This window comes from Vombatus ursinus, unplaced genomic scaffold, assembly GCF_900497805.2.
Source record: "Vombatus ursinus unplaced genomic scaffold, bare-nosed wombat genome assembly UNPS02014818.1, whole genome shotgun sequence".
In the NCBI taxonomy this organism is placed as follows: Eukaryota; Metazoa; Chordata; class Mammalia; order Diprotodontia; family Vombatidae; genus Vombatus; species Vombatus ursinus.
This window is the reverse complement of record NW_020954596.1, coordinates 3,526,018-3,552,513: the sequence shown is the minus strand read 5'-3', so window position 1 is coordinate 3,552,513 and position 26,496 is coordinate 3,526,018. Positions and strand designations below refer to the sequence as shown.

At 51.6% G+C, this 26,496-nt stretch overlaps 3 protein-coding genes across 5 annotated transcripts; 2 read left to right on the top strand and 1 right to left on the bottom strand.

Moving 5' to 3' along the window:
* Window positions 1-592: 592 nt before the first annotated feature.
* On the top strand, window positions 593-19,428 carry LOXL3 (lysyl oxidase like 3). Its single transcript, XM_027836002.1, has 14 exons — window positions 593-690; window positions 2,258-2,579; window positions 4,967-5,130; window positions 6,346-6,563; window positions 16,142-16,364; window positions 16,606-16,786; window positions 16,929-17,083; window positions 17,269-17,436; window positions 17,523-17,685; window positions 17,888-18,131; window positions 18,284-18,399; window positions 18,571-18,707; window positions 18,798-18,909; window positions 19,063-19,428. The coding sequence occupies exons 2-14, from the start codon at window positions 2,261-2,263 to the stop codon at window positions 19,134-19,136; spliced, it is 2,274 nt and encodes a 757-aa protein (XP_027691803.1). The 5' UTR covers window positions 593-690; window positions 2,258-2,260; the 3' UTR covers window positions 19,137-19,428.
* On the bottom strand, window positions 19,398-22,705 carry HTRA2 (HtrA serine peptidase 2). 3 transcript variants are annotated; one of them, XM_027836008.1, is made up of 8 exons: window positions 22,326-22,705; window positions 21,826-22,030; window positions 21,501-21,695; window positions 21,274-21,306; window positions 20,998-21,103; window positions 20,768-20,837; window positions 19,913-20,008; window positions 19,398-19,808 (listed from the first exon to the last, which is right to left on the bottom strand). In XM_027836008.1, the coding sequence occupies exons 1-8, from the start codon at window positions 22,688-22,690 to the stop codon at window positions 19,643-19,645; spliced, it is 1,236 nt and encodes a 411-aa protein (XP_027691809.1). In that variant the 5' UTR covers window positions 22,691-22,705; the 3' UTR covers window positions 19,398-19,642. The 3 variants fall into 3 exon arrangements, with proteins under 3 accessions (XP_027691809.1, XP_027691810.1, XP_027691811.1); XM_027836009.1 differs by lacking the exon at window positions 19,913-20,008; XM_027836010.1 differs by lacking the exons at window positions 19,398-19,808; window positions 19,913-20,008 and adding an exon at window positions 20,015-20,107.
* Window positions 22,686-26,070, top strand: AUP1 (AUP1 lipid droplet regulating VLDL assembly factor). The gene is given in 13 exon segments (XM_027836007.1): window positions 22,686-22,885; window positions 22,887-23,108; window positions 23,250-23,387; window positions 23,467-23,617; window positions 23,790-23,974; window positions 24,290-24,362; window positions 24,473-24,546; window positions 24,731-24,797; window positions 24,888-24,990; window positions 25,065-25,184; window positions 25,367-25,500; window positions 25,661-25,776; window positions 25,891-26,070. Coding segments are annotated over 13 exon segments (1,617 nt in total). The 5' UTR covers window positions 22,686-22,688; the 3' UTR covers window positions 25,928-26,070.
* The last annotated feature ends 426 nt before the right edge of the window (window positions 26,071-26,496 follow it).

Here is a 26,496-nt window from a genome sequence, read left to right as displayed (position 1 = left end):
TCTGAACGTTCCAGGCCCAAGACGATGATGAAATATCCCCTGCCCTCTGAGAGCTTCCCCTCTATTGTCTACAAGTTAGACCCAGACGTGTGACATCATCAACAGGCTCAGACAAAGCGCAGGTGCTCGGACAGCTCGTGGCACGTAGTAGGTGCTTATAAATACTTGTTGACCTGAACACATCCATACCCACACGCACAAAACTGTTCAGTGCTTATAAATGCTGTTCACCTGAACACACACACACACACACACACACACACAGAGTGTTCAGTGTCCGTGCGAGCCTACACTCTTTACCGAAACCTCAAGGGGTGAGTGATGGAAGAAGGCAGGGACCTTGGGGGATGGGCAAAGGGATGAAGTTTAAGAAATGAACAGGAGCCTTCTCCAAATCCAAAGCCAGGGGCTTCGCCCAACACGGGCCCCCGTGTGTCCTCCAGCCTCAGCCAGCCAGGGAAGAAAGCCTCATTGAGCTGAGCGGCCAGGGGCGGAGGGGAGGAGGCGAGGCTGGGGCCTGGCCGGCCGGGGAGGGGGAGGGACAGACTGAGTGAAACGGTGGGAGGGATTGAGGGAGGGGCGTCCAGTCTCCCAGGGCCCGGCACTTTCTTGGAAGTCCCTGGATTAGGCTCTGAAGCCAGGACTGACGTCCCCCATCCCATTCCTTCGGAGTCAACTTCCAGCCCAGAGGTAGGGGCGCTTGGGGAGAGGGGAACAAAACAGACAAACAGGGAAATGAGGAATGAGGGGGGCTAGGAGGGTGGGAGGGTGGAGGACGGTCACTGGGAAAGAAGTGGGAGAACTGGAGGATGGGGGGGAGAGCGGGGGATGGGATTTAGAAGGAAAGATGTGAGGAAGATGGGTAACAGTGATAGGCGATAAAAGAGGGTGTGAGCAATGGGGGGCCCAGGTAATGAGAGTGAAGAAACAAACAAGAGGGTACTGGAGACAAGAGAGGCGGGGGTGAACATAGGATGGGGGACACAGGGTATAGGGGGTTTATGGGGGTGAAGATGACCGACATTTGAAGCTGTTTTATACTTTCTGTCATTGACTAGTCCCCAGTTACTTGAAGGAGTTCATTTAATGGCCAATGCAAGGGAAGTGGGGGAAACAGAAAGGTGAAAGGGGACCAGCCTGGCAGGGGGCAAAGAATGTGGCAGTGACAGGAGGGGATAAGGACAGCATCTGAGGGTCGGACAGGGTAGGAGGCCCCAGGGTGGAAAGGGGAAAAGAGGACAGGAGTCTCTGCTGGGAGTCTGGCCCAGAAAAGTCAAAGTTTCCATAGAGGACTGGAAGGAAGGGAGAGGAGGAAGAAGAGAAGGCTAGAGCTGAGATGGGAGGCGGGGTGAATAGGGCAGGGTCCAGTTTGCTCCCACCAAAGACTCCTCTGCAGGGGATGGAGATGCCAAACCCTAAAGTCAGCTGCTCCTATCCCATCCCCCCCAGGGATTGGGCCTGTCTCTCTGGCCTAGTCTCTGTTGCCTCAGTAACGGCTTGGACCTTCACACTCTGCCCTCCTTCCCTCCTTCCCTCCTTCCCTTCCTCCCTCCCTGTGGCTCCCACTGCCCCGCCCCATTCACTCAACCCTGGTCCCTCTGGGTCCCCATGCTCCCCTGGGACAGGTAGCCAAGGAGCCTCAGTATGTGACTGTCAAAGTCGCACCATCCATGACATTGTTTCCTGTGTCACTATCAACATAGAGGCCTTCTCATGACTTCTGGTTTGGGCTGCTATGTGTGATCCATGCAGCTAAAATTATTATGTGTGCCTGTCTGGGACTCCTCTGTGTGTGTGTGTGTGTGTGTGTGTGTGTGTGTGTGTGTGTGTGTGTAATAGTATGAATTGTGTGCATACCTGTTTCTCTGAGCCTCTCCTGCACATGCTCTGATGAGGTTGCGTTTCTTTCCAGCTCTAAGAATAAAGGGCTGCTGCTGAGTCTCTCTTAACCACTATTCCTCCTCCTCAGTCAAGATTCAACAGAAACCTCTCACCAACTTCTATTTACCTTTCTTCTTCCATCTCTTTCACCCTGTATCGCCTAATTAATGTCTGTCATTCTTCATCTGTTGAGTTCACAGGGTATCTCCTTCCCTCTGTCTCTCACTGTGTCTCTCTGCCTTACTCTGTGTCTCTTTATGTCTGTGTGTGTCATCAAAGCTGCTTATGTCTCTCATTGTCTTACCTTATTGTCACTCTCTCTGTCTCTGTCTCACCATCTCACTATCACTAAAGTCTGGGTTTCTGTTTCTCTTAGACCATGTCTGACCTGCAGCTCGCCGGGGGCCAGCAGTGGGGTCTTTGGGGGCTGCTTCTGGGCATGCTATGTACCTGGTGCCTGGGAGCCCCCTCTCCATCCCCAAGCCCTGCAGCGAGCACTGGTAGCAAGCTTCGTTTCCGCCTAGCTGGTTTTCCTCGGAAGCACTATGAGGGCCGCGTGGAAATACAGCGGGCTGGCGAGTGGGGTACCATCTGTGATGATGACTTCACGCTGCAAGCAGCTCATGTGCTGTGCCGGGAGCTGGGCTTTACCGAAGCCACGGGGTGGGCCCACAGTGCCAAGTATGGCGCAGGCACAGGTGAGAACAGGTACCAAGGAAGGCCACGGAACAGGAAAAGAGCACCAAGTCCAGCTGAGGCTGGAGGGTCAGGAAGACATGAAAAAAGATGTAGTCTGCGGATGATACAAAATCGGAGCTGTTAGAAGCAGGGGAAGGAAGGAGAAGGTTGAGTAAAGAACTAATATACTGACAAAGTCCAAATCTAAAAAATCAATGATTGGGCCAAATCTAATACCGTGAAATGTATAAGTATAAATGTAAAGTCGGGTTTGGGTTCAAAAAATCAACTGCACTTCCCTAGGAGGTATGAGCAGATCAACTATTCCTAAATTAAGGATCTGGGGGATTTAGTGGACTACGCAAGCTCTATGTGTCAAGCTAAAAAGGTTAAGTGATTGAAGGCAGCATCAGTAGAGGCTGAGTGCCCCGAACAAGGAAGGAGATATTAATACCCTTGTCCTCCGCTCTGGTCAGATCTTCCATGGTAGAGTGTGTCCAATTCTGGGTACCACATTTAAAGATATTGATGAGCACATCCAGGGGAAAAACAAACATACATAATACAGAATAACTGGGAATTGAAGCAACGTAGTACCCAGGCAATTGGTTCTGGAGTCAGAGGACATGGGTTCAGATTCCACCTCTTATGGGCAAAGCACAACCTCCTTGGACCTCAGTTTCCCTATCTGTAGAATAAGGTTGGAGTAGATGGGCTCTGAAGATTCTCTCAATTCTAGATTTATAATCCTAGGGAAGGAGAAGGCTTATTTATCAGGATATGGAAATAATCTAGAATCCTTGACAAGTGGTTGTACAACTTCTTCTTGAACACTCTCATGGACAGGAGACTCTCTGTGGCATGAGGCAGCCCAACACATTGCTAGTTCTGATTGTTGGAAAATTATTTTGAGAGCCCCAATTGCTTCCAATTCCAGAGGCCACCGGACATGAACATCTTCAACTGCCCTCTATCACCCCCAAATGATAACCTATCCTTTTCCAATACCTGAGTCTCCTCTAACCATAAAAAACAACTTTCCTTTGACCACATCACCCCTCTCAAAGCATGGCCCTATATCTCTTTCCTTCCCTTAACTTCAAAACTTTTAGAAAGAATCACTTAAACTCCACCTCCTCTTGGTCAGCACTTTTGAAATCTGGCTTCTCTCCCTAAGACTACTTAGTGAGTCTCTCCAAGGTCACCACCAGGGACCTTTTAATTGCCAAATCCAGAAGCCTTTGCTCAATTCTTTTCCTCCTTGACCTTTCTGCACCGAGAGGCAGGATTTGACTTGGAGTCCGGAAAACTCAGGTCTGAATCTTGCTTCCTCCAACACTTCCTAGATGTATGGCCATGTGCAAGTCACTCTAACCTCTGCTTTCCCTTGAGGTCCTGTGATCTGTGTGAGTATTTATCATAGGAAAGATGGATTAGACTCATTCTGCTTTGGCCCCAAAAGGGCATAACTCAGTACAATGAGTGGAAGTTACAGGGAGGGAGACTGAAGCTCAAATAACACTTTTCTAACAACCTGAACTGCTAAAAAAACAAAAACAAAAAAACCTGAATGGGCTTCTTCAGCAAGCAGTGAGTTTCCACACATTCAGAAGTCCTGAAGAAGAATCTCAAGGATCCCAGAATCAGGGAGGCTATATATAGAAAGGATTCCTATGTTGAGAGGGAGTTTGGACAACAGACTTTTAAGGTTCCTCCCAACTTTGAGATCCTTTCATTTTTAACTCTAGCCTGGAAAAAGAGCATGTCAAGATAGGCCCAGATGTTACATGAAGGGGACTGATTGGGAGGAGAGGGTGACCAGTTCCCTGGGCTGCCTGTCATCCAGATGGTTAGAAAAGAGCTTTGGACCAGGTCAGATGGGAGTCCTCATTCTGGCTCTCCCTCTAAATAACTGTGTGTCTTTGAGAAAATCACTTCCTTTCTCTGGGTCTCAGTTTTCCCCTCTGGAAAACAAAATAATTAGACTCAGTGGTTTCTAATCTCCCATCAGGTTTAAAATTCTGTGATTCAGTGTGATTGTTGCTTACTCCTCAGAGTCTCAAAATGAACCTGCCCCGCCAAGGCCCTTCTGCATTCTCCAGAGGTTCCCAATGCCTTCCATACTCTTTCCCCTTCCCTCACCCATATCTGCTTGGGCTGGGTGAACTAGAAGGAGAACATTCAGTTAATTAATTCAAAAAGTCAGTGGCCAAGGATGCCACTCCCTGTCTGCCAAGGCCCTCTTGTCTCCCCATCCCCCAGCATCAGCTCTTTCCTCACCTGTAAAATAAGTTGGGGGGGGTTGGAATAGAAGACCTCTAAGACCCCCAGCTCTTCCATGCCCTGCTAACATCCCCATCCCCACCTTCATCACTCCCTCTCAGTCCCTTCTGTCCCACTCTTCAAGGCCGAATCTGGCTGGACAACCTGAACTGCAGAGGGACGGAGCAAAGCATTACAGAGTGTGCCTCTCGGGGCTGGGGCAACAGCGACTGCACCCATGATGAGGATGCTGGTGTCATATGCAAGGACCAGCGCCTTCCTGGCTTCTCCGATTCCAACATCATAGAGGTTGGTGGGTATATGGGCAAAGACATAGTTTCTGCACAAACACCTATACCTATGGCATCTAGTTTGGAGAGGGCTGGACCTTGAGGCAGGGAAACATGAATTCAAATCTTGCCTCAGACATTTACTAGCCCTGTGACCCTAGGAAAGTCACTACACCTCTGTCTTGCCTCACTTTCCTCATCTTTAAAGTGGTGATAATAATAGTGCCTACCTTCCAAGAATTTTGTGAGGATAACATGAGATAATATTTATTTGGGTTTTTTTAAATTCAGTTTTACTTTATTTTTACAAAGATCCAAAATGAGATGATATTTAAAAAGTAAAATACTTTGCAAACCATAAACTGCTCTATAAATGTCGTTATTATTGTATACATATACAGGCAGGCCCATTGGGATTTGGGGGCTGGGAAAGATATGGGGGTCATGGGGCAGGTGTTGTTCAGTCATTTTTGGTTGTGTCCAACTCTTCATGACCTCATTTGGGGTCTTCTTGGCAAACATACTGGAGTGGTTTGTCATTTCCTTCTCCAGCTCATTTTACAGATGAGGAAACTGAGGCAAACAAGGTTAAATGACTTGCCTAGGGTCACCCAGCTGAGTTTGAACTCAGGAAGATGAGTCTTCCTAACTCCAGAGCTGGCACTGTCTCCACTGCACCACTTAGCTGGGGCAGTTAATATATAATACCATAGGGAAGGCAGCCTGATTTAGTAGAAAGATCAGGTTTGGGAGCTTGAAGGCCAGCTTCAAATCTGGGCTCTGCTGCTTCCTTTGTATGTAACAAGTCATCCAGTCATCTGCTGCTGTTCTTTCTCTGGGCCACAGTCACTTCATCTGTAAAATGGGGTTAATAATCTTTATACTTTCTTGCTTTGACTTCTGTTTTTCTTCAGGAGGCAGTTAGATTTTCTATAGAAATTTTAGTTATTATGTGAGAAAGGATTTTGGGGTCGGGTTCCTCCAGGGGGGAGATTTGGGGCTGGAGAGTTACACAATTTAAATAAATCCCAGTCTAGCTGGAGACCTCAGTTTCCTCATCTATAAAATGGAGAGGTTAGAAAATGATCTCTAAAGTTCCTTCCGGTTCTCAATCCGAAGGTCTTCAGGTAAGTAAGAGGATGAGAATGAACAGTTTCCCTGGGACCTGTGATCCTTTGAGCCATGTGTTTGTGTGATTAAGGGCTTACCCAGACCTGTCGCATCCCGTCCCCAGGTGGAGGAGCAGCATCTGCAGGTGGAAGAGGTTCGTCTGAAGTCAGCTGTGGGTGGGGGCCGGCGGCCCCTGCCTGTCACGGAGGGGCTGGTGGAGGTCCGGCTCCCTGGGGGGTGGGCCCAGGTGTGTGACGGCGGATGGAGCGCCCATAACAGCCGAGTGATCTGCGGGATGCTGGGCTTCCCCAGCGAGCGCAGGGTGAATGCTGCCTTCTACAGGTGAGAGAGCCGGGGGGGGGGGGGGGGGGCAAGGGGGGGGGGAGGGGGGGGGCGAGGGGGGGGGGGGGGGCGAGGGATGGGGGAAAGGGCATCCCAAGTGTGAGGAGTGAGAGAGATGTGAGGTAAGGAGGGGTCTGAGCTATGAAGTGGGAATGGGGCTGAGGGCTGAGATATGTTGAGATCTGAATTTAAGTATCTGAAGGGGTCAAGGTTAGGAGATTGTCTGGGGTTTGATAGGTGGGAAAGTCAAAGCAAATCAAAGCCAAGTCACTTTGGCATGAAGTTCAAGGTCTGAAAGAACAGGGTTTGGGGTGTGAGAGGGTCTGGGGTTCGCGGAATGAGGAATGCTTAGTTTTGAGGTATGGGGGTGTGGCGCAGAGGCCCAAAGGGGTGAGGAGGAAATATGATGAGCTGGGTCTGTACTGCCAGGTGCCAAGAGCTCTGAATTTGATGGGTTTGAGGTATGATAAGTCTGAAGAGTAAAGGGGTGAAGATTATGGGGTCTTGACTGTGACATAGTCCGGCTGGGAAGGGTCTGAGCTATGAGACAGCACTGGGATCTGAGGGGAGAAAGAAGCCGGAAGGACCCGTAGTGGTGGATGGAACCTGTGTTGGTGGTCTGGGATGGGGTGGGATCTGGAAGGAGAAGCGTGCCCTGGAGGGGCGGGGCCTTTCAGAGTGGGCGGGTTTTGCTGCAATGGGGCGGGGATCCCTCCTGGGGTTGGTCTGAGCCTTTCCAGCCTGAATGTAGGTGACGTCATCAAGCGCTAGGCAGATTCATCTGACTGCTTTGCCCCAGGGTTCTTTTCTGATGCTCTCTAAGAAGAGAGGCGGGGGCGAGATCAGGAGAGGCTTCCCAGAAGAAGGGGCGTTTGTTCACTGTGGAATGTAATTACTCTCTTTGATGAGCAGGGACTATTTGGCAGTTCCCCCCAGGGCTTTGCACAATGCCTGTCCAGTATCATTTCATAGATTTAGGACTAGAAGAAACCTTATGCCCAAAGTGACAAAGCCAGGATTTGAACCCATATCTTCAGCCACTAGATTCAAGTCCAGGCAACAAGCACCTACTAAGTGCAAGACACTGCTAAGCGCTGAAGATCTCTCTCTCTCTCTCTCTCTCTCTCCCTCTCTCCCTCCCTCCCTCCCTCTCCCTCTCCCTCTCCTTTTGGCAAGGCAATGGGTCACACAGCCAATAAGTGTCAGAGGTCGTATTTGAACTCAGGTCCTCCTGACTCTAGGGCCAGTGCTGTATCCACTGCACCACCCAGATGCCCCATTCCATGATCTCAAAGAGCTCACAGTCTCACAGGGGAGACAACATGTATAAACAAGATAAAGACAGGATGAATTGGTGATAAAACTTTAACTGAGACTAGAAAGAAGTCCAGGAAGCCAGGAAGAGGTGAGGAAGAGGGAGAAGGTTCCAGGCTTTGGAAACAGTCAATGAAAATGCCTGGAATCAGGAACTGGAGTGTGTGTTTGCAGAACAGGAAGGAGGCCAACAGAGTACATGCAGGATAGGAAATGGGTCACAAAAGTAGTGACAGAAGCAGTATACAAACTGAGGCACCCCAGAACCAAAGCCAGTACTCTTTCTAAGGTGTAAGAAGATTAGAAAGTTAGGAAGGGGCCAGGTTATGGAGAACACCAAAAGCGAAACAAAAGATTTTATATTTGATCCTAGAAGTAATTGGGAATCAGTCTGGTTCATAGAAGGGGATGTGGAGGGGAGAGGCTGTTATGGTGACATGGTCAGACCTGTGAGTTAGGAAGGTCACTTTGGCAGCTGAATAAAGAGTAAACTGTAATAGGGAAAGATGAGGCAGGGGAATGGACCAGAAGGCTGTTGTAATTGTCCAGACATTGGGCTTTGAAGACCTGTACCAGAGTGCCATGGCAGTGTCAGAGGGGAAAAGGGAGTGTAAGCGAGATGTAGGCAGACACCTTGGCAACTCATTGTATATGACAGATGAGAAAGAGGAGTTGAGGATGACATCTAGACCAGAGACTGGGTGACTAGGAGGATGGTGGTACCCTTGAAAGAAATGGAGTAATTAGGAAGAAGAGAGCTTTTAGAGGAAAGATAATGAGTTCAGTTTTGGACATGCCTATGGGATATCTAATTCAAGAATTTTAATAGACAGCTAGAGATGCAAGATGAGATCAGGAGAGGGGTTAAGTCTGGATAAATGGATCTGAGAATCATCTACATAGAGATAATGATTGAATTCATGGGAGCTGATGAGGTCACCAAATGAAATAATATAGATGGAGAGGAGAAGAGGGCCCAGGACAGAGAGCCCTGGGGGGGACACTCCTGGTTAGATCCAGGCTGTTTTCACCATACCTAATACATTATTTTGCTGTTTTTCCTTCATTTCAGTCCAACTCTTTGTGATCTCATTTGGGGTTTTCTTGGCAAAGACGCTGGAGTGGTTTGCCATTTCCTTCTCCAGCTCATTTTATAGATGAGGAAACTGAGACAAACAGGGTTAAGTGACTTGCCCAGGATCACACAGCTAGGAAATATCTGAGGCCAGATTTGAACTCAGGAAGATGAGTCTTCCTGACTCCATGCCCTGGGACTCTATCCACTGTGCTACCTAGCTGTTTCAATGCTTTATTTAGGAGGCCCTTAATAAACCCTTGTCAGATTGAATTGGATTTGGCCTGGGCCTGGAGGGATCTGCAGGATTTTAGCAGGATTTCAGGATGAGTGAGGAGTGTGAGATGAGTAAAGGTGTGAAAAAGGTTTGAAGGAGCTCAGAAATTTGTCTAGGGCTTGTGTTCAATTCAGGGGATGTTTGTATAGGATCTCAGAGACTTGGCTTACAAGATCCTGGAGGATCCTTGATTCAGCAAGGATTCATACATGCTGAGCTTGGAACTGTAGAAGATACCAGGGGAGTAAAAATCTTTGCCCTCCAAAATCTTCCACAAGGCAACATGGTGAGGTGTGAAATGTGTGGGATTTGAAGGCAGAACTGACCTTGAGCAAGCCCCTTCCTCAGTTTCCTCAACTGTAAAATATAAGGGAATTCAATTAGGTAACCTAGAAAGTCCCTTCCAACTCTAAGTTTATGATTCTAAGAGTAGTGAAAAAGACACAAACACACATAACACAATGAGATGTTAAGTGCTGCAATATAGGAGATCTTGTAATTCAGCCTTTCACTCAACAGAGGGAAACCGAGGCCCAGAGAAATGGAAAGACCTCTTCTAAGGTCACAGATAATTTGATGACAGTCAGGACTAAGACTGAAATCTGAAAAGACCTAAATCACTTTAGGACTACAGGAAATATTTTAATAATAGAGAAGATATAGTGCCATAAAAATTGTAAATGAAGAATGATAAAGAAATATTTCATTGGAAAAGAAAGTATTCACGGCATTCAAAGCCGGACTTGTCTTATTTAACATTTATAATAACGGTTGCCCGAAAAGGCAGATGTGAGCTCAATATGGAGGAAAAGCGTCTAACACTCACAAAAGCGTGGGGCCGTGGGGAAGGGGGCAAAGTAAGGAGGGGCTGAGCCTCACACTTGGGGTGCTGTAGAGAGAATTCCTGATGGAGCGTGAGTTGGATAAAGTGATTTCTGAGGCTCCTTCCAACTCTGAGATTCTCGAAGTAATCACACATTTAGAGCTGGGAGGAACCTTAGAAACATCCAATAATCTAGCCCTCTCATTTTATTATTGAGGAAACTGAACGTGGAGAGGGAAATGGGTCACATAGGTGGTGACAGAAGCAGTATACAAACTGAGACACCCCAGCACCAAAGCCAGTACTCTTTCTAATTAGACCCCATTGGAGGCCACAGCAATTCTTCAAGAAGGAATGAGGCAGAGAACTCTCCCCAGCACCTCTTCCCGGACTCTGTGCATTCTAAGCAATTTTATGGTACTATATTCAGGGGAAAACATCCTGAAGCATGCTTATAGGGTAGGGAGCAAGGGATCCCAGCTCTTTGTGGTGGCCTAGGGAAAGGAACTAAGCATCACCACAAATGGTTTCCCCCAAAACCCTGGTGCAGCTGTGGCCTCTGCTCTTTCCTATATGCAGAAGGTCCAGGGAAGGAACACCAAAAGTAAATTGGCTGAAAGGAGTCTTGATCTAAGTCCTTAAGGACAGTTAATGAATGGGGGCAACTGAAGCTTAGTGGTTAATGCATGGAGGTAGCCAAAGCTTAGTGACTAAATCTCAGCCTTACTTACTTACTATGTACTTACATAGTACTTAAGTACTTACTATGAACCAGGCCAAGATTAAAAATAATACAGTCCCTGCTTTCCAGGAGCTTATAATCTAATACAGAGGGTTTTACAAGTCATAACATACCAAGTGAGTAAGAGAAGCTGGTAACTGAAGAGATCACTGTCAGCTGGGAAAACTTCACAGAGGAGGTGGTGGCCCCACATCCACGTTGGGAGAAGAAATGGACTTCAACAGGCAGAAAGTTTGGCTGCTGAATTCATCCTATGCATCGTAGGGGTGGGGGATGGGGGAACATTGTTACAGAAACAGAAGAAGATAAGACGAGCATTGGGAAGAGCAAATAGTCCAGTATGGATGGGAGTTAGAATTCATGAATTCTACTCAAATTAGTTCAACGAATGATGAAGTGCTGGGTTCTGGGGATATACAGATAAAGACGGTCAGTTCTTGCCCTTATAAAGCCTTCATTCTACTAGGTAGGATACATGTATACAAATAAGTAGACACAAAGTGTACGTAACGTAATACTGAGCAATTTCAAGAGCAAAAAAGCATTGAGAGCTAATGTCCTGGCAACCAGGAGGAGTCAGGGTAAGTCTCCTGTAGAAGGTGGCACCCATGATGCCTCTGCAAGGAAGCTCGGGGTGCCAAGCTGCAGAATTGAAGAGGACATTCCAGGCAGAGAAGTGGACATCTGTGCAAAAGCAGAGAAGGGGGATGGTTTGCCCTGCACAGGGGACAGTGATTTGCCCAGTCTGACCAGCATGGAAAATACATGAGAGTAACGTGAGACACGGCTAGAAAGGTAGGCAGGAATCAGATTGCGAGGGCCTTAAATGCCAGCCCAAGGAGTTTCTATTGGTGATAGGGAATTACTGAAAGTTTTTTTAAGGCTGTGACATGGGTCAGATCTGTGCATTATCCAGGCGGTCTCTGAAAGAGAAGCTGGTGTTAGACCAGTTAGGAAGCTGTTACAATAGGGCAGGTGAGATGGGATGGATTCAGGAGATAAGGTGGAAGGACTAAACATAGCCATTGATTGGGGGTTGAGGTGAGAGAGCCAGAGAGCATTCAGAATTCTGAAGTGGAAGATGGCAGTGGCACTTTATGGAGAGGGAAAGTGGGAGGCGGGGCCAGTTGGGGATCAGGTTTAAGACATATTGAGCTCAGGCCAGTGACAAAGGAAGCAAACACTTGGACCTCACTCATTGGGAGCTGATCCAAGCTGGGGATAGGGAAGGGGCAGTTGGACTATTTAGGGCCTTGCTGGTTACTACTTCCATCCCCTCAAGTGTTCTGGCTCTGCCTGGCCTCACCCTCAACACAGCTCTATGCTTTTGGTTTCCCTTCTTGGCAATGAGCCTTAGGACTGGCTGCAGGCCGAGAAAAGAGGTCAGCTGGATTAGCAGATCTGCTTAGGCAGGCCTGACCAGGTTTGGCCTTCCCAGCTCCATCAGCCTGGCTAGGGTCCAAGTCACGTGGTTCCCTCCTCGGTCAACTTCCGAATTCCTGGGCTTGACACCCCACCCCATTTCCACCGTGGTCATGGCCTGAGTGGTTACAAGATTCTTTGTTTAGACACTGCGTACCACCCCTACCCTCTATACTTCTGCTTTTGTCTGACTTAAGATTCTTGGTTCCCATCCTGCCTTACAGCCCTTCTTCCTAAGGCAGTGATCCTGTCCTGAGTCTTCACATGTATCCTCACATACATCCATCTCCTTTCCTTCCCACTGATCCCAAGCGTTCAGATCCAACCTTGAGCTACAAGGGTCTTGTCTCTGACATCTCAACTGGTTGGGGGGATTGAAAAGGAAAATGATCTTTTAGCTCCTGGTAACCAAGGACAGTAGGGCAAGAGATGAGAAGTCCCTCTAAGCCATTGGGGAAAAGTTTCTCTTATTCCTGACCTCTACTGGCCCTCTAGCCTGGTTCCAGACCCCAGGCTTGTCCTTACTCCGGTTTTCTCTTGTCCTCACAGACGGTTGAGGAAACGGGCAGCCAAAGCCTCTGCCCTACGCCGTGGGTCTCGTAGCAGGTAACAGGGTAGGAGGGGATTGACCTCTGGCTGAATCCAGGGGCCTCCTGATCCTCCCTGTGGCTCCAGGAACTGGAAGGACACTGTCCTTTCCAGATCCCAGGGTAGTGAATCGGGGTGTGGCCAAGCAGGGTCAAATGTGGGGACATGTGGAAGAAGCACTTCCTTCTTCTCCCCTCAACAACCCTAGGCTTGAGCCCTGAGCTCCGACCCCCCCCAGCCTCGATTCACACTCACTCCCCTCCCCACTCCCCTCTTTTCAGCCCTTTCCCTTCACTTCTTTCCCATGGCTCTGCCTAAATTTGACCAACCTTTCCTTGCCTCGCTCCTCTTCCCTGCTCTGATTAGATATCTCCAGTGGGGCAGCATGGGCCCCTGGAGCCCTGCTCAATGTGGCCATGGAGGGGTCAGTGTGGACACTGTGCCCCAACCACCTGACTGTATCTCCCCATCCTTCCTTTCCTTCCTCATCCCTTCCCTTGCCCTGCCCTCTGTCTCTTTCTGGGGAACAGAACAGAAAAGACAAGGAGTCTCATGGCCCCTAACCCTTCCTGATCCCCTTCCACTTGTCCTTTGCCTCCCTCCATGCCTGTCTCCTTTTTCCAGGCCAGTCACCAAGCCTAAAGCCAAGCACAAACCCCGTGCAGGCCAGGGGCCCAAAAAGAGGTAAATAAAGCACCTGATGGTGAAAAGCAGACATAGGGACTGAGCCCACTGGTCTGAGCAGGGGACCATAGGGACCTGACTGGTTGGGAGCCAGGGGAAAGAGGGAAGGCCTTAGGGACTAGGGGATCTGATGAGTCCAGTCTGATGCTGCTTCATTTGGACCCCCCACCCATCCTGGTGATGTTTGCCCAAGTGACCACTGATTCCATCCTTTATTATATATTTAGCTTTAGCTTGCCTGGTATGGAGGTGAAATTCAGGATACCAAAGTGGCAGTCACTTAGCTTTCTAGCACAGTGGCATTTATAACAACAGTCGGTACGACTCAGTCCTGTCTTTTCCCTTCAAGTTACTTCAGAATTCTGAGGGAACGACACCTGTCTTCTTAGGCCAAAAATAACGGTACCTCTCCCATTTATACTCCAAGTATTATTCATGTTATCTCACTGATTCTTGCCCCAATTCTGAGTAGTAGCTGGTATAACAAAGATGGTAATCCCCATTTTACAGATTTGGAAACTGAGCCTCAGAGCAAGGAAGCAATTTGCCTGAGATCAGAGGGGAGACTTGATAAGTCTGAATGCCAGCCCAGAGTTCATTCCTCTGTACCACACAGCACCCTGCCCCATTGACCCCCCAGAACACCTCCAGCCCAGTGGCTTTGAAAGACAATTTGGATGGGAGAATCTCTCTGCTTGGCCGGTGAAGCCAGAGGGGAGAATTCATTACTCTCTTCTTTTCCCATCTCCCCACTATCCCCATCTTGGGCCAGGGATCACAAAATGATCTTTTGGGCAGCTCATCAGTCTCACTCTGGTGGTTTGAAGAACTTGGGACTGCCTCTTTAAGCTCTGGTTTTTGGGGTTTCTCTTTGGTATCTGCATTGCCCTCAGTGGACTCCATCCTGGGCCTCCTCAAAATGACTTCTCTACTCTAGGATAAGACCATTTCCACTTCTATGACCCCTGACATTGCCTGGTCCTTTGGGGTTTTAGTACACTGTATTCTGGACTTCTTGTATGAGCTATTCACACACACACACACACACACACACACACTTTTTTTGCCCACACTTGCACTTATACTCATATCCATCTTCATAGGCAGTGTTTTCTGGTGGCCCCAGTCCTGTCCTAGCTAATATTCAGTAACTACAGGATGGAGGACATTTTTCCTGGTTTTCCCACTCGTGATCCTGCCATCTTAGCACCAGGTTCTGCTTGGCTCCTTCCTTTGTGGGGCTGGCACCTGTTGCTCCAGGAAACAGACACATTTCTCTTGTCCACACAACCCTTTGGTGCTTACTGGCTTCCAGTGAAATAGGTCCCAGAGCTGTCCTTGGTCTCCCTCAAACAAAGTCCATTTGCCTGCTCGGCCATTTTATGGGATCTTTCTCTTGTACTGTTTTTATTCAAGATGCATGGAGTGACCCCTCCTGAGACGCCATTGCATATCGCCAGTCCAGGCACATCCTATCACTTTCCCTCTTTTCTGACCTTCTCAAGGTCTCTCCTCACCCCCACCCCCCAACCCATACGCTGCCTGGACAATCTCTCCAATATTGACTCATCCCGATCCTTCCCACCTCCTAGTATCCTGTCTCTCCTTCCCAAGTCCAGTTGTCCTGGCCTGTCTTCCCACTCAGCTCTGGAACAGCTTCTCTAGTTCCTATCTTCCCACCACGACCTAGTATACTTCATAACAAAAACAAATACAATACTGACATTTATGTAATGCCTTAAGGTATGCAATGTGCTTTATGATCTCATTTGATCCTGTCAGCAACCCCATGAGGTAAGTATCATAGGTATAATTATCGCGCTTTTTAATGGATAAGGAAACAAGCCTAGAGAGGTTAAGTCTCTTGCTCAAACTCACAACAAATTGGCAGAATTTCAATCCAAGTCTCTCCTGATTCCCAGGTCAAGTTCTCTTTCCCCTGTACCATAGCTACTTCTTTAACAGCTGACATTTATATTGTATTTCATGGCTTAAATGTATTTTACGTTCATTATTTCACTTGATTCTGTGAGAGAAGTACTATTTCTATTTTGTAAAAGGAAACAGGATCAGAGAGGTTATAGATAGCTCGTTCCTGGTCACACAGCTATCAAGTGTCAAGGGCAGGATTCAAACCCAGGTCTTTCCTGATTTCAAGCCCTATGCTCTTTCTACTATGCCATCACTTTCTACTTCTCCATCGCTTATTTCTGCCCCAGCGTACGTGCAGGAGCATTTATGTCTACACTCGGGCTGACTGGGCCCCGAGGCATGCAATACCTCCTGGCCATCCCAGCCAAGTTGGGCCCTTGGTCCCAGCCCATGGCTCTTTCTGCTCATCGGCCTTCGTCATATTCTGAGCCAGCAGCAGGGGGGCTGATGGAGGTAGGGTCAAGGTCACAATGAGCTATCTTTCCTCCCTATGTCCAGAATGCTCCCTCCATCTCCTTACCCCAAATCCCTTCCTTTTTTGAAACATCCATTGTCTCTCGCATCTCCTGAGACTGCTTGGTTTTTTTCTTTCTCGTAGAAAGGGGTGGGAGGTTGTAGAAAATGTTGGGAGAGGGGAATGGGACCAGGGAGAAGGGGAGGAGGGTTGAGGATGAGGAAGCTACATTTTGGGGACCCATCCTCCTCCTTCCCCTGTCCCCAGGCTGCTGGCCCAGCGCCAACGTCACTCCTTTGGCCTGCATGGAGTGGCATGTGTGGGCACTGAGGCTCACCTCTCCCTCTGCCCCCTGGAATTCTATCGTGGCAATGACACTGCCCGGTGCCCAGGCGGGGCACCCGCCGTGGTGAGCTGTGTGCCAGGCTCTCTTTATGCCACATCCAGTGGCCAGAGAAAGAAGCAATCATCGACACAACCTCGGGGAGAGGTGTGTGTGACCCAAACAGAGGGAGGTCCCCCCATGCCCACTTCCTGACCAACCCAGCCCACCCTACCTCAAGGAACCAGTGGGACCCCGATAATACCTTTCTCCAATACCCTCTAGGATAGAGATAGCAATTCCCTAGGGCTGCTACTCAGCTGATACCCTCCACCCCTTGCCCCAAGCTATGTGTCTACCTCCCTACCCCCGTTAATACTCTCCCCCATCTCTATGTCTCTCTCTTCAGCCTCGGCTTCGTCTGAAAGGTGGAGCACGGTCGGGTGAGGGCCGGGTAGAGGTCTTGAAGGGCAGTGAGTGGGGCACAGTCTGTGACCACAAGTGGGACCTCCTGTCAGCCAGTGTTCTGTGCCGGGAATTGGGCTTTGGGAGTGCCCGTGAGGCCCTGAGCGGTGCCCGAATGGGACAGGGTGAGCTAAAGGCAGAGAGCAGTAACCCATATAGGGCGGAGGGAGGGAGTACCAGGGGGCACTGGGAAAAGTTATTGGGCAGTCATTGTGGAAGTGGGGACATATTATCTGTAGCCCCCTGACCTCTATCCCCTGACCCCAGGTATGGGTCCCATCCACCTGAGTGAGGTGCGCTGCTCAGGTCGGGAAGCTTCCCTTTGGAGCTGCCCCTACAAGAACATCACTGCTGAGGACTGTTCCCATGCCCAGGATGCCGCTGTCCGCTGCAACCTGCCTTACACCGGGGTTGAGACCATGGTCAGCTTTGTTCTCTGAGGCCTGGCCAAAGGCTTATCTTCAGTCCCCTGTGCTCTCCTCATTGCCTCTTTTCCTGCATGCTTCCCTCTCTGATTCTCTCAGCCTCTAACTGTCCCTCCCAACTCATCTCTACCATTCTCTAGAGCTCGTGACACCCCATTCAGCCTTCCCTTTGCTCCCTGCAGATCCGGCTAAGTGGGGGCCGCAGCCGTTATGAGGGACGAGTGGAGGTGCAGGTAGGGGGGCCTGGCTCCCCCCGCTGGGGCCTTATCTGTGGAGATGACTGGGGAACACTGGAAGCCATGGTGGCCTGTCGGCAACTTGGTCTGGGCTACGCCAGCCATGGCCTACAGGTTGGTACGGAGGGAAAGGGGGAAAATAAGGGTCTTTTCCCTCATGTTTCCTGGGCTCTCATGTGTCCACACATCCATGTTTCCAGGAGACATGGTACTGGGATTCGGGGAATGTCACCGATGTGGTACTGAGTGGAGTTCGCTGTACAGGTTCTGAGCTGTCCCTAGGAGAATGTGCCCACCATGGCACCCCTATCGCTTGCAAGAGGACAGGCACACGCTTCGCTGCTGGTGTCATCTGTTCTGAGAGTGAGGGGGAGTGGGTCAGGGGAGGGGGGCCCCTGGCCCAGCATGAGACCTCTTTGAGGCAGGGAATGGGGACCTGTGGCCCCAGGGGAAAGTCTCATCCTGTCCCTATGCAGACTGGTAGGGGATGCCCCCTACTCTTCCAACTCACAAAAATCACCTGCCTTGGTAACCTGTGACCTCCTTCCTCCTCCCCCCTTCCCAGCTGCATCAGACTTGATACTTCACTCAGCACTGGTGCAGGAAACTGCTTACATTGAGGACCGACCACTACATATGTTGTACTGTGCAGCAGAGGAAAACTGTCTGGCTCGCTCTGCCCGGGCAGCCAACTGGCCCTATGGCCACCGGCGATTACTCCGCTTCTCCTCCCAGATTCATAACCTTGGCAGAGCAGACTTCAGGCCCAAGGCTGGGCGACACTCCTGGGTGTGGCATGAATGCCATGGGTGAGGGAAAGGGGTCTTGGCTAATGAGAGGGAAAGGATAAGAGTCAGTGGGGGAGAGAGGAGGAGCTGTACACTCAATGGGAGAGGGCCTCCAAGGCCTTCACAGTGGTGGCAGATGCAGGCCTGTAGGCCCCTGTAAATCCACCCCACAGGCACTACCACAGCATGGACATCTTTACTCACTATGACATCCTGACACCCAATGGCACCAAGGTGGCAGAGGGTCACAAGGCCAGTTTCTGTCTGGAGGACACCGAATGTCAAGAGGGTGAGTCAAAGCCTGAAAGGGGCTCCCCATCCACCACCAGATCTAACCACACCCCAGAGGTCTGAGGGCCTTCCCTACCTTGGGTCTCAGACTCCCTGCTTATGCCTGGGACTTGTGGCAGCTGATGCTTCCTGGGGCTGCTCCATCCTCTGAACTCCCCATCCCCCCCAGACGTCTCCAAGCGGTATGAGTGTGCCAACTTTGGGGAACAGGGCATCACTGTGGGCTGCTGGGATCTTTACCGGCATGACATTGACTGCCAGTGGATCGACATCACAGATGTGAAACCAGGAAACTATATCCTGCAGGTGAGGGGGACAAAGTGGGAGAATATCTGGGTTCTCTAGGGCTGGGTACACCCAAAGGGAACTCAGATCCCTACCTCTTCTCCACATTAGGTGGTCATTAACCCCAACTATGAAGTGGCGGAGAGTGACTTCACCAACAATGCGATGAAATGTAACTGCAAATACGATGGACACCGCATCTGGGTGCACAACTGCCACATTGGTATCAGGGCGGGGCTGAGCAGGGTGGCAAAGCCCTCTCCCCCATCCCACTTTACCTTCTCGTTTCCCTCCCACGTACCCTCAAGCTCAGGCCTCCTATGGGGGCCAGGGCCTGATCCGGCCTGATCCAGCTCCGCTGCTCTTTCCTTTCCAGGCGATGCTTTCGGTGAAGAGGCCAACAGGAGATTTGAACGCTACCCTGGCCAGGCCAACAACCAGATTGTCTAAGGCTCCTGATCTGCCTGCTACCTGGCTCCCCGGACCTCCCCACCCTCAGGGCACTACTGGAGCCAGACTTCGGCTTCAGCTAAACAGTCTGGTGCATGGATTGGGAAGGAGGATTGCCCATGCTTCCACAACTGGACTGGAGCAGAGAGAGCAGCTCCCCACCATGCACAGCGTTGTCCTGGGGACACAGTCAAGACCTCCAGTCTTTTGGTTTTGGGGAGGAATCCATCCTACTCCCCTCACTCTTGGCTACAACATGTCACTAGTTAAAATTTATTTTATTTTAATTTTATTTTATATAAAACATTTCTCCTGTTTCTTTGGGGTACATAAGGGGGAGGGCCTGCCCTCCCCTGGCTCATTCCCCAGCTTGACCCCCTCCCAAGCTATTCCAGCCTCACAGAAAAAGGGGTATGGAGACAGGGCAGGGGCCATACCCTCCCCTTCTCCTTCCATTTGGGGTAAACAAGGTTATGGAAGGACGTGGGCCCTTCTGTCCATTCTGGTCACTCAGTGACCTCTGGAGTCACAAACAGGGTCAGTGTATCCAACCCCCTTCGGACCTGCATGGCCAGCTTGGGTTGTGTACGAACAGCCTCATATACATCTTCTGCTGATTTCACTGCTTGATTCCCAATGGATAGAACTATGTCCCCTGGCCGCAGACCAGCCCTGAAGGAGGAAAGAATCAAGGAGGGGAACCATGGCCCTGCCCTCCCTCCTGCAAGCTTCCATAGCTTCCTTGTACCCATTGAGACACAACCTTCCACCCTCACCGGTGTGCAGGGGAGCCCAGGATGACTTTGTGGATGAGGACACCATGTTGGACATCAGGGAAACTCGGCTCCCGAAGCTGCAGCTCAGCCAAGATGCTGATGGGGACGAGGCATGGTTAGCCTTACCTGCTCACCACCCCCTCCTTCAGCCAAATATACTGACCACATTCTCAACGTATGCCCCTAAGTGAAATTCTGGGGGTAAAAAGGCAATTTTGGTCAGTCCTTTACCAAATGAGAAGCATAGACAACAGCAGATAGAGAAGCTCAGAAAAGATAGGAATCACTGAAGACAATGATATTCACTCAAGGCTTCGCAGAGCAGAAGGTGGGACTTAAGCTGGGCCTCAAAAGACAGAGAAAAAAGGACAGTGCATTTTGGATGTAGAAATGTAACCAAAAGTGCAAAAATTACTAAGTTTATCTGGCTAGAGCCTTAAGAGAACAGAGACATAGCAGGAATGGTAAGTTGGTGCCAGACAGAGTCCTGAATGCCAGGCTGAGAAAGTCTGTACTTCATTCCAGGCAATGGGGAGCCCCTAGAATCAGAATCCCAGAGGGTGACTTGTGCAAAATGTTGTTTTGATATGATTATACCTGGACAAATTAAGGTATCAACTAGAGAAAGAGATGAATTAGGAGGGAAATACAACGATCCTGGTACAGGACAGATAGGTGACAAAGACCTGAAATAAGGTGATTGCGATGAAAGTAAAAGGGAAACAGGAGCGGGGAGAGGCTATGGAACTCTTTCACTGTCTACTGGCTGAAGGTTAAACAAGAATCAGGGACTTAGGATTCTCAACGGGGCACTCCCTCTCACCACTCCCATCCCATTCCTCCCAAAAGTCATACCTAGGTGTTAGTGTCAGCATCATCACCCCAATGTATCGACGTTTCAGCTCGTTGCTCCCAAACCAGGAACCTGGTACAGAAAGAAAACCAAGGAGCCCTGTCATCCTGCTCAGCATTGTGTCCTCCCTTCTTGGTGACCCCGGCATCCCTCAACTATCCCTCCTCACTCAGGCACTGCTCTTCCTTCACTCCCAACATCATCGCAGGACTGCCTCCTTTTCCCTACTTACTCTTCTTCTCCCCTCGCTGCAGAAATTCCCGAAGGCGGTCAGAGGGGATGGCAAAAGAGATCCCAGCTGTGACCTTCATTGTGTTCACCCCAATCACTTCTCCATCCTGCAGGAACATAGCCCCCGCCCCAGCACAATTCAGCCAGGGGTAAGGGGGAGACACAGATAGGCAGGGAGATAGGGCAGCCCCAAAACTTGACCAAGGACCCTTATGCAAACACTTTCCCCACCCCCAAAATGAGTCCTGGGGGAAATAAAGATGAATAGCATAATTACCAAATTAACCAGAGGACCCCCAGAGTTTCCAAACTACAAGAAAAAAAAAAGGAAGGGAATAGTAAAAGAATGAGACTGGGATATAAATTCTTTTTTCAAACTCTCTATCCACACCGTCCAACCACACACGCCACAAAGACCACGTGTCTTCCCATCCTCCTCTGTACAATTATGTCCTTGGCCCAATCTACCTTCACACCCCTGTCCTATCTCCATCCCTTGCGTACATCAATAGCAGCGTCGGTCTGGATATACTCAACGTTGGGCTGAGGTAGGCCGAGGTCCCGGGCCCGACGTTGGGCTGAACTAACGATGCCAGAGGTGATGGTGTTCTGAAGGGCGAAAGGACTTCCCATGGCAACAACAAATTCACCCTGGCGAACTTCAGCAGAACGGCCCAGGGGCAGCGTGGGAAGGGAGTCCTGGGAAGTGGGAGGAATTGCTGAGGGTGCAGACAAGCTCCCAGGGAGTTGGGTCAGTGTATCAACTCGACTCGGGGGTTGAGGGGCTGTTGGAGTAGGACTGGGCTGGTCCAATGCCCACCCCCCCAACCTTGGTTGGGATCCTGAGTGTGGCAATGTCGGCCACAGGGTCCACAGCGGTAACAGTGGCCTCGTAGGTCTCCCCACTGGGCAGTCGCACACGGACCCGGCGCCGGTCAGCCACAACGTGGGCATTGGTGACGATGAGGCCGTCAGAAGCCACGATGAAGCCCGAGCCATTGGAGATGGGGACCTCTCGACCAGAGAAGGGGTGTCTGGGGAAGAGAGAGAAGAGCACGGTGTGGGTGGGCTTGAGAATAGGGAAAAAGGGCAGAAATGGGGGTCAGGTGAGGGTAGGGCGGGACTGCCTAAGAGGTGAAAGTCAGCGAGGGGTGGGGAGGTCATTCTGTCCCTTTCCAACGCCCCCTACCCCAGTCGTGGCCCCTCCCCACCAACTCTAAGGAGACAGAAGGGGGGAGGGGTTCCCGACCCGTCAGTGCCCACGGCTGGAGGCCCCCCCAAGAAGAGAGGTCAGAAGTCAGCGCTCCCCCCCCAGCCCGCCCAAGTTACCGGCCCAGGATCTCGATGTAGACCACGGCGGGCGCTGTCTTCTCCACCACGTCCGCGATGAAGTTGTAGAGCCGCCGCGGGGAGGAGGGCGGGGGCGTGGGGACAGCGGCCAAGACAGCTGGAGGCGAGAGGCCCAAGCCTGGCCGTCGCCTGCGGCCCCCCGAGCCCCACAGCAGCAGCAGCGCCGCCGTCCCCGCGCCCAGGGCGGCCGCCGCCCACCCGGGAGCTCGGGGCGCCGCAGGCTCCGACGTCTTAGGCGCCTCGGCCTCGGCCAAGGGCAGGGGCCGCCCGGCGAGGCTCCGTAGCCCGCCCAGGCTCAGGGTGTGAGCCCGGCCCGCCCTCCTCAGCAGTGCCGCCGCCGCCATGGCTCCCCGCCGGCCCGGGCCCTACCCTAGAGGCGGTGCTCCGAGAGCTGACTGGGCCAACGAGCACCTACCGGGAGTTACGATCCCGGCGCACCTCGGGAGCTGTAGTTCTCCAACCGAGGTGGGCGCGGCCCTGCGGGGCATGCCGGGATGCGTAGTCCCCAGTCAGCTTCCTACGTTCCGAGACCCACAGTCCAGTGCGGCGCGTCACGCGCGGGGCGTGTTGGGAGTTCTGGGCCCACCAGCCCGGAGGGCTGGCGCCCAAAGGCCCGGCCCTAGCTTTCCCAGGAGCCCGCGCGGCCGGCCCGGGACTATCATGGTGACAGGGTCTGGGCGGCCCTGAGGTGGCGACGGCGGCGGCGGCGGCGATGGAGCCTTCGCCGGCCCCGGGCCCGGAGCGGCTCTTTGATTCACACCGGTGAGAAGGCCGCCCCGGCCCTCCCTGCCTGCTCCCTTCCCCGCCCCGAGCCCCGGCCCCTTCCCGGCCCCCGGTCGGGCCCAGGCCCGCGGGCCTCTGACGGCCGCTGCCTTCCCTCCTCCCCTGCCCCGCGGGGCCCAGGCTCCCCAGTGACGGCTTCGTGCTGCTCGCCCTGCTCCTCTACGCGCCCGTCGGGCTCTGCCTCCTGGTGCTCCGCCTCTTTCTCGGGCTCCATGTGTTCCTCGTCAGCTGCGCGCTGCCAGACAGCGTCCTCCGCAGGTACCGGCCCGGCCCGGGGGCAGGGACAGGGGCGGTCCTCCCCTTGGCAGGGTCTCACGGCACGTCCCCTGTCCCGCAGGTTCGTGGTCCGGGCCATGTGTGCAGTGCTGGGCTTTGTGGTCCGCCAGGAGGCTCCCCGGCTCCGCGATCCCCGCGTCAGGGTCTTTATTTCCAATCACGTGACACCCTTTGACCACAACATGGTCAACCTCCTCACCAGCTGTAGCACCGTGAGTGTGTCCAGGGGGGAAGGAGCCTAACCCCACTGGTCCTCGGGGGTCCCCCTGCCCTTCCCGACGAGCTTCCTCCCCTCCTGGGGATGCTCGGAGCCCAACCATCCTCTTTCTCCCTCTCTACCCCTTCCCCCTATTTCTGGTGCCACTCCCTTGTTCCCCCTCCCAGCCTCTCATCAACAGCCCCCCTGGCTTCGTGTGCTGGTCTCGGGGCTTTGTGGAGCTGGATGGCAGCGGGGAGTTGGTGGAGTCGCTGAAAAGATTCTGTTCTTCGAGGGGAAACCCACCTGCTCCCTTGTTGCTGTTTCCTGAAGAGGCAGCGACCAATGGCCGGGAGGGGCTCTTGCGATTTAGGTAAATGATTAAGAAGGACAAAGGTAGCCAAACCAGACAACAGGTCCTTAAACTCATAAACTTGTATTGAGGTTACTTAGAAGATGCTAGAGATTGTAGGGACCTTCCATTCTCTCCTATCCCCTTTCTTCCTTACAAGTACTCCCCAACCCTCCCCCCCAGCTGAAGTACATCTTTTTTCCATCTTGATGTTTCCCACCTTTCTCATAGTTTTGTCCTTTTTAGTGTTCTGTTCAGTTTCTTATGTCTCAGATGTGACTTCTGGTGACCCACCTTTCACAACTCTGATCCTATGATATTTGTCTCTTTCTGCAGTTCCTGGCCATTTTCTATCCAGGATATAGTTCAACCACTTGCCCTTAGGGTCCAGAGGCCCTTGGTCTCTGTGGTGAGTGTATGAACAGGGAAGGTTTGAGCTTGGTTTTTTGGGGTTGGGGGCAAGGGAGTCTCCTTGGTTCATCCTGGCTTAGTTCTCAACCTTTTGTTTCCTCCTTTCAGACAGTGTCCGATGCCTCCTGGGTCTCGGAGCTGCTCTGGTCACTTTTCGTCCCTTTCACAGTGTATCAAGTAAGGTACTAACTGTTCTTAGTTTCCAGGGGGAGGGGGAGGTCACCCCATAAACTCTGACTTAGCTAATACTTCTTCCCATACACAGTCTCCTACTCCAAACCCAACAGGATATGGATTGTGGAATAGGCAAGAGCTTTCAGTTTCTATGAGATTTGCCCTAACTTCTGTTTGAATTCTATTTTTCAGATGGCTTCATCCTACCCATCAACAGCCAGGGGAAGGGAGTGAGGCATTTGCCCTTCGTGTCCAGCAGGTAATGGTGATTGGGGGTGGGGGGGAGTGAGTGTGTTGTGGAGTCTGATGGGTTCTGTGACCCTTGGCCTCACCTTCCAATTGTCCGCAGTTGGTGGCCAGGGAGCTGGGTCAGAGAGGAACTCGACTCACACCTGCAGATAAAGCAGAGCACATGAAGCGGCAGCGACACACCAGACCTCTCCCCCAGTCAGGTATGTCATTTTCCTTCAGGTTGTCTCTGTTATATGGGTCACTCCTCATCACATCTTCCATTTCTTTCTTGCAGCTCGGCCTTCTCCCCCTTCGACACCTGGCCCCTCCCCTGACTGGCAACTCGCAGCTCTTTCTCAAAGAGTCAAAGAGGTTTTACCCCATGTCCCAATTGGCGTCATCCAGAGAGACCTGGGTATGGGGAAGGGAAAAGATAACTCCAGAGAGACCTGGGTTAGGGGATGGGGCAGAACTCTGGGGACACTGAATCCAGGTTTAAGAAAGATCACCTAGAGAATTAGGAGGAGGAAGTGTGGGATGGGGAAGAAACCTGAGAATAGGGGAGGAGAGAAACCCCCATTCTCCTCTCTTTTCCAGCCCGCACTGGCTGTGTAGACACAACTATCACTAATCTGCTGGAGGGAGCTGTAGCCTTTGTGCCTGAGGATATTGCTGAGGGGTCCCAAACCCTTCCACCTTCTGGGCCCTTTCCCACAACTTCTGTCTCCAAGGTGAGACCCAGAAAGTGGGATAGGGGTGGGGGGAGTCTTGGGCTGGAGGGTAGGGCATGGGGAACTTCCCAATATTGGATCTTTCAATTCTACCCCGGCATCTTATGTAAGTTAGGTGCTCAATAAATACTGGATAACATCTCAACCCTGTGACCCCTAGTCCCCCAGCTCTGACCCCGTGACCCCTCAGCCTGCCGCTCTGTTTGCCAAGTCTTCCTGGGCCCGTCAGGAGAGCCTGCAGGAGAGGAAGCAGGCACTGTATGAATACGCCCGAAGGTGAGGTTGGAAGGAGCCTGGGGAACGTGGGGGGAGCAAGAGGAAGGGAGAAAAGTCACACAGTAGGCAGTGCACATCCCACATTTCCCAACCTCCCTCCTCCCCATCCTGCAGGAGATACACAGAGAGACGGGCCCAGGAGACTGACTGAGCCCAAAGGAGATGGAGCAAGCCAGGGCCGCAGGACGGAGGCCAGGGGGCAGGCCCCCCCACACACAGGCCGGATGGGTGGGGCGTGTGAAGGGAGGGAATGGGGCTCCCCAACTTCCCATTAAATTCAGGGTTTTCACTCAAGACAGCCTCGTTTCCTGTCTGGGCTTCTGGAGTCCTTAAGGTAGTCATGCCCCCCTTCTTGGTTCTAGGACATTGGTTATATTGGGGAATTGGTGGGGAAAGAAGAGGATCCTTGGAATCTATCCCCATTTTCAAGGGGGTGTTAGCGAGTTAAGTCAAACTGCGGATTAAAGGCTTGACAAAAGCCTTTGACAAAAAGGGGCAAACTTGGTTTTTAACCTTACCACCAAGCGGGATCACCGCTCCCTGATAGTTAAACTACAAATCCCAGGATACACTTCGCGGTCGGGGCCCGACATGCAAAGCGTTGGCTCTGTCTGCGTAGGCCTCACGCATGCTCGGTGTCGAGTGGCGGAGCCCTCGTTTCCATGGGTTCCCGGTACCCGTCGGGGGAGGGGAAGCGGCCACGCCCCCCACACCGGGCTC

Coding starts and splice junctions, on each gene's coding strand:
- LOXL3 (XM_027836002.1), top strand. CDS start 2,261: ATGTCTGACCTGCAGCTCGCCGGGGGCCAGCAGTGGGGTCTTTGGGGG. Junction 17,686..17,887: donor TGGTGTCATCTGTTCTGAGA/GTGAGGGGGAGT, acceptor CCCCCTTCCCAG/CTGCATCAGACTTGATACTT. Junction 18,400..18,570: donor GGACACCGAATGTCAAGAGG/GTGAGTCAAAGC, acceptor CATCCCCCCCAG/ACGTCTCCAAGCGGTATGAG.
- HTRA2 (XM_027836008.1), bottom strand. CDS start 22,690: ATGGCGGCGGCGGCACTGCTGAGGAGGGCGGGCCGGGCTCACACCCTG. Junction 21,307..21,500: donor AGACCGACGCTGCTATTGAT/GTACGCAAGGGA, acceptor TTTTTCTTGTAG/TTTGGAAACTCTGGGGGTCC. Junction 19,809..19,912: donor CTGGGCTCCCCTGCACACCG/GTGAGGGTGGAA, acceptor TTCCTCCTTCAG/GGCTGGTCTGCGGCCAGGGG.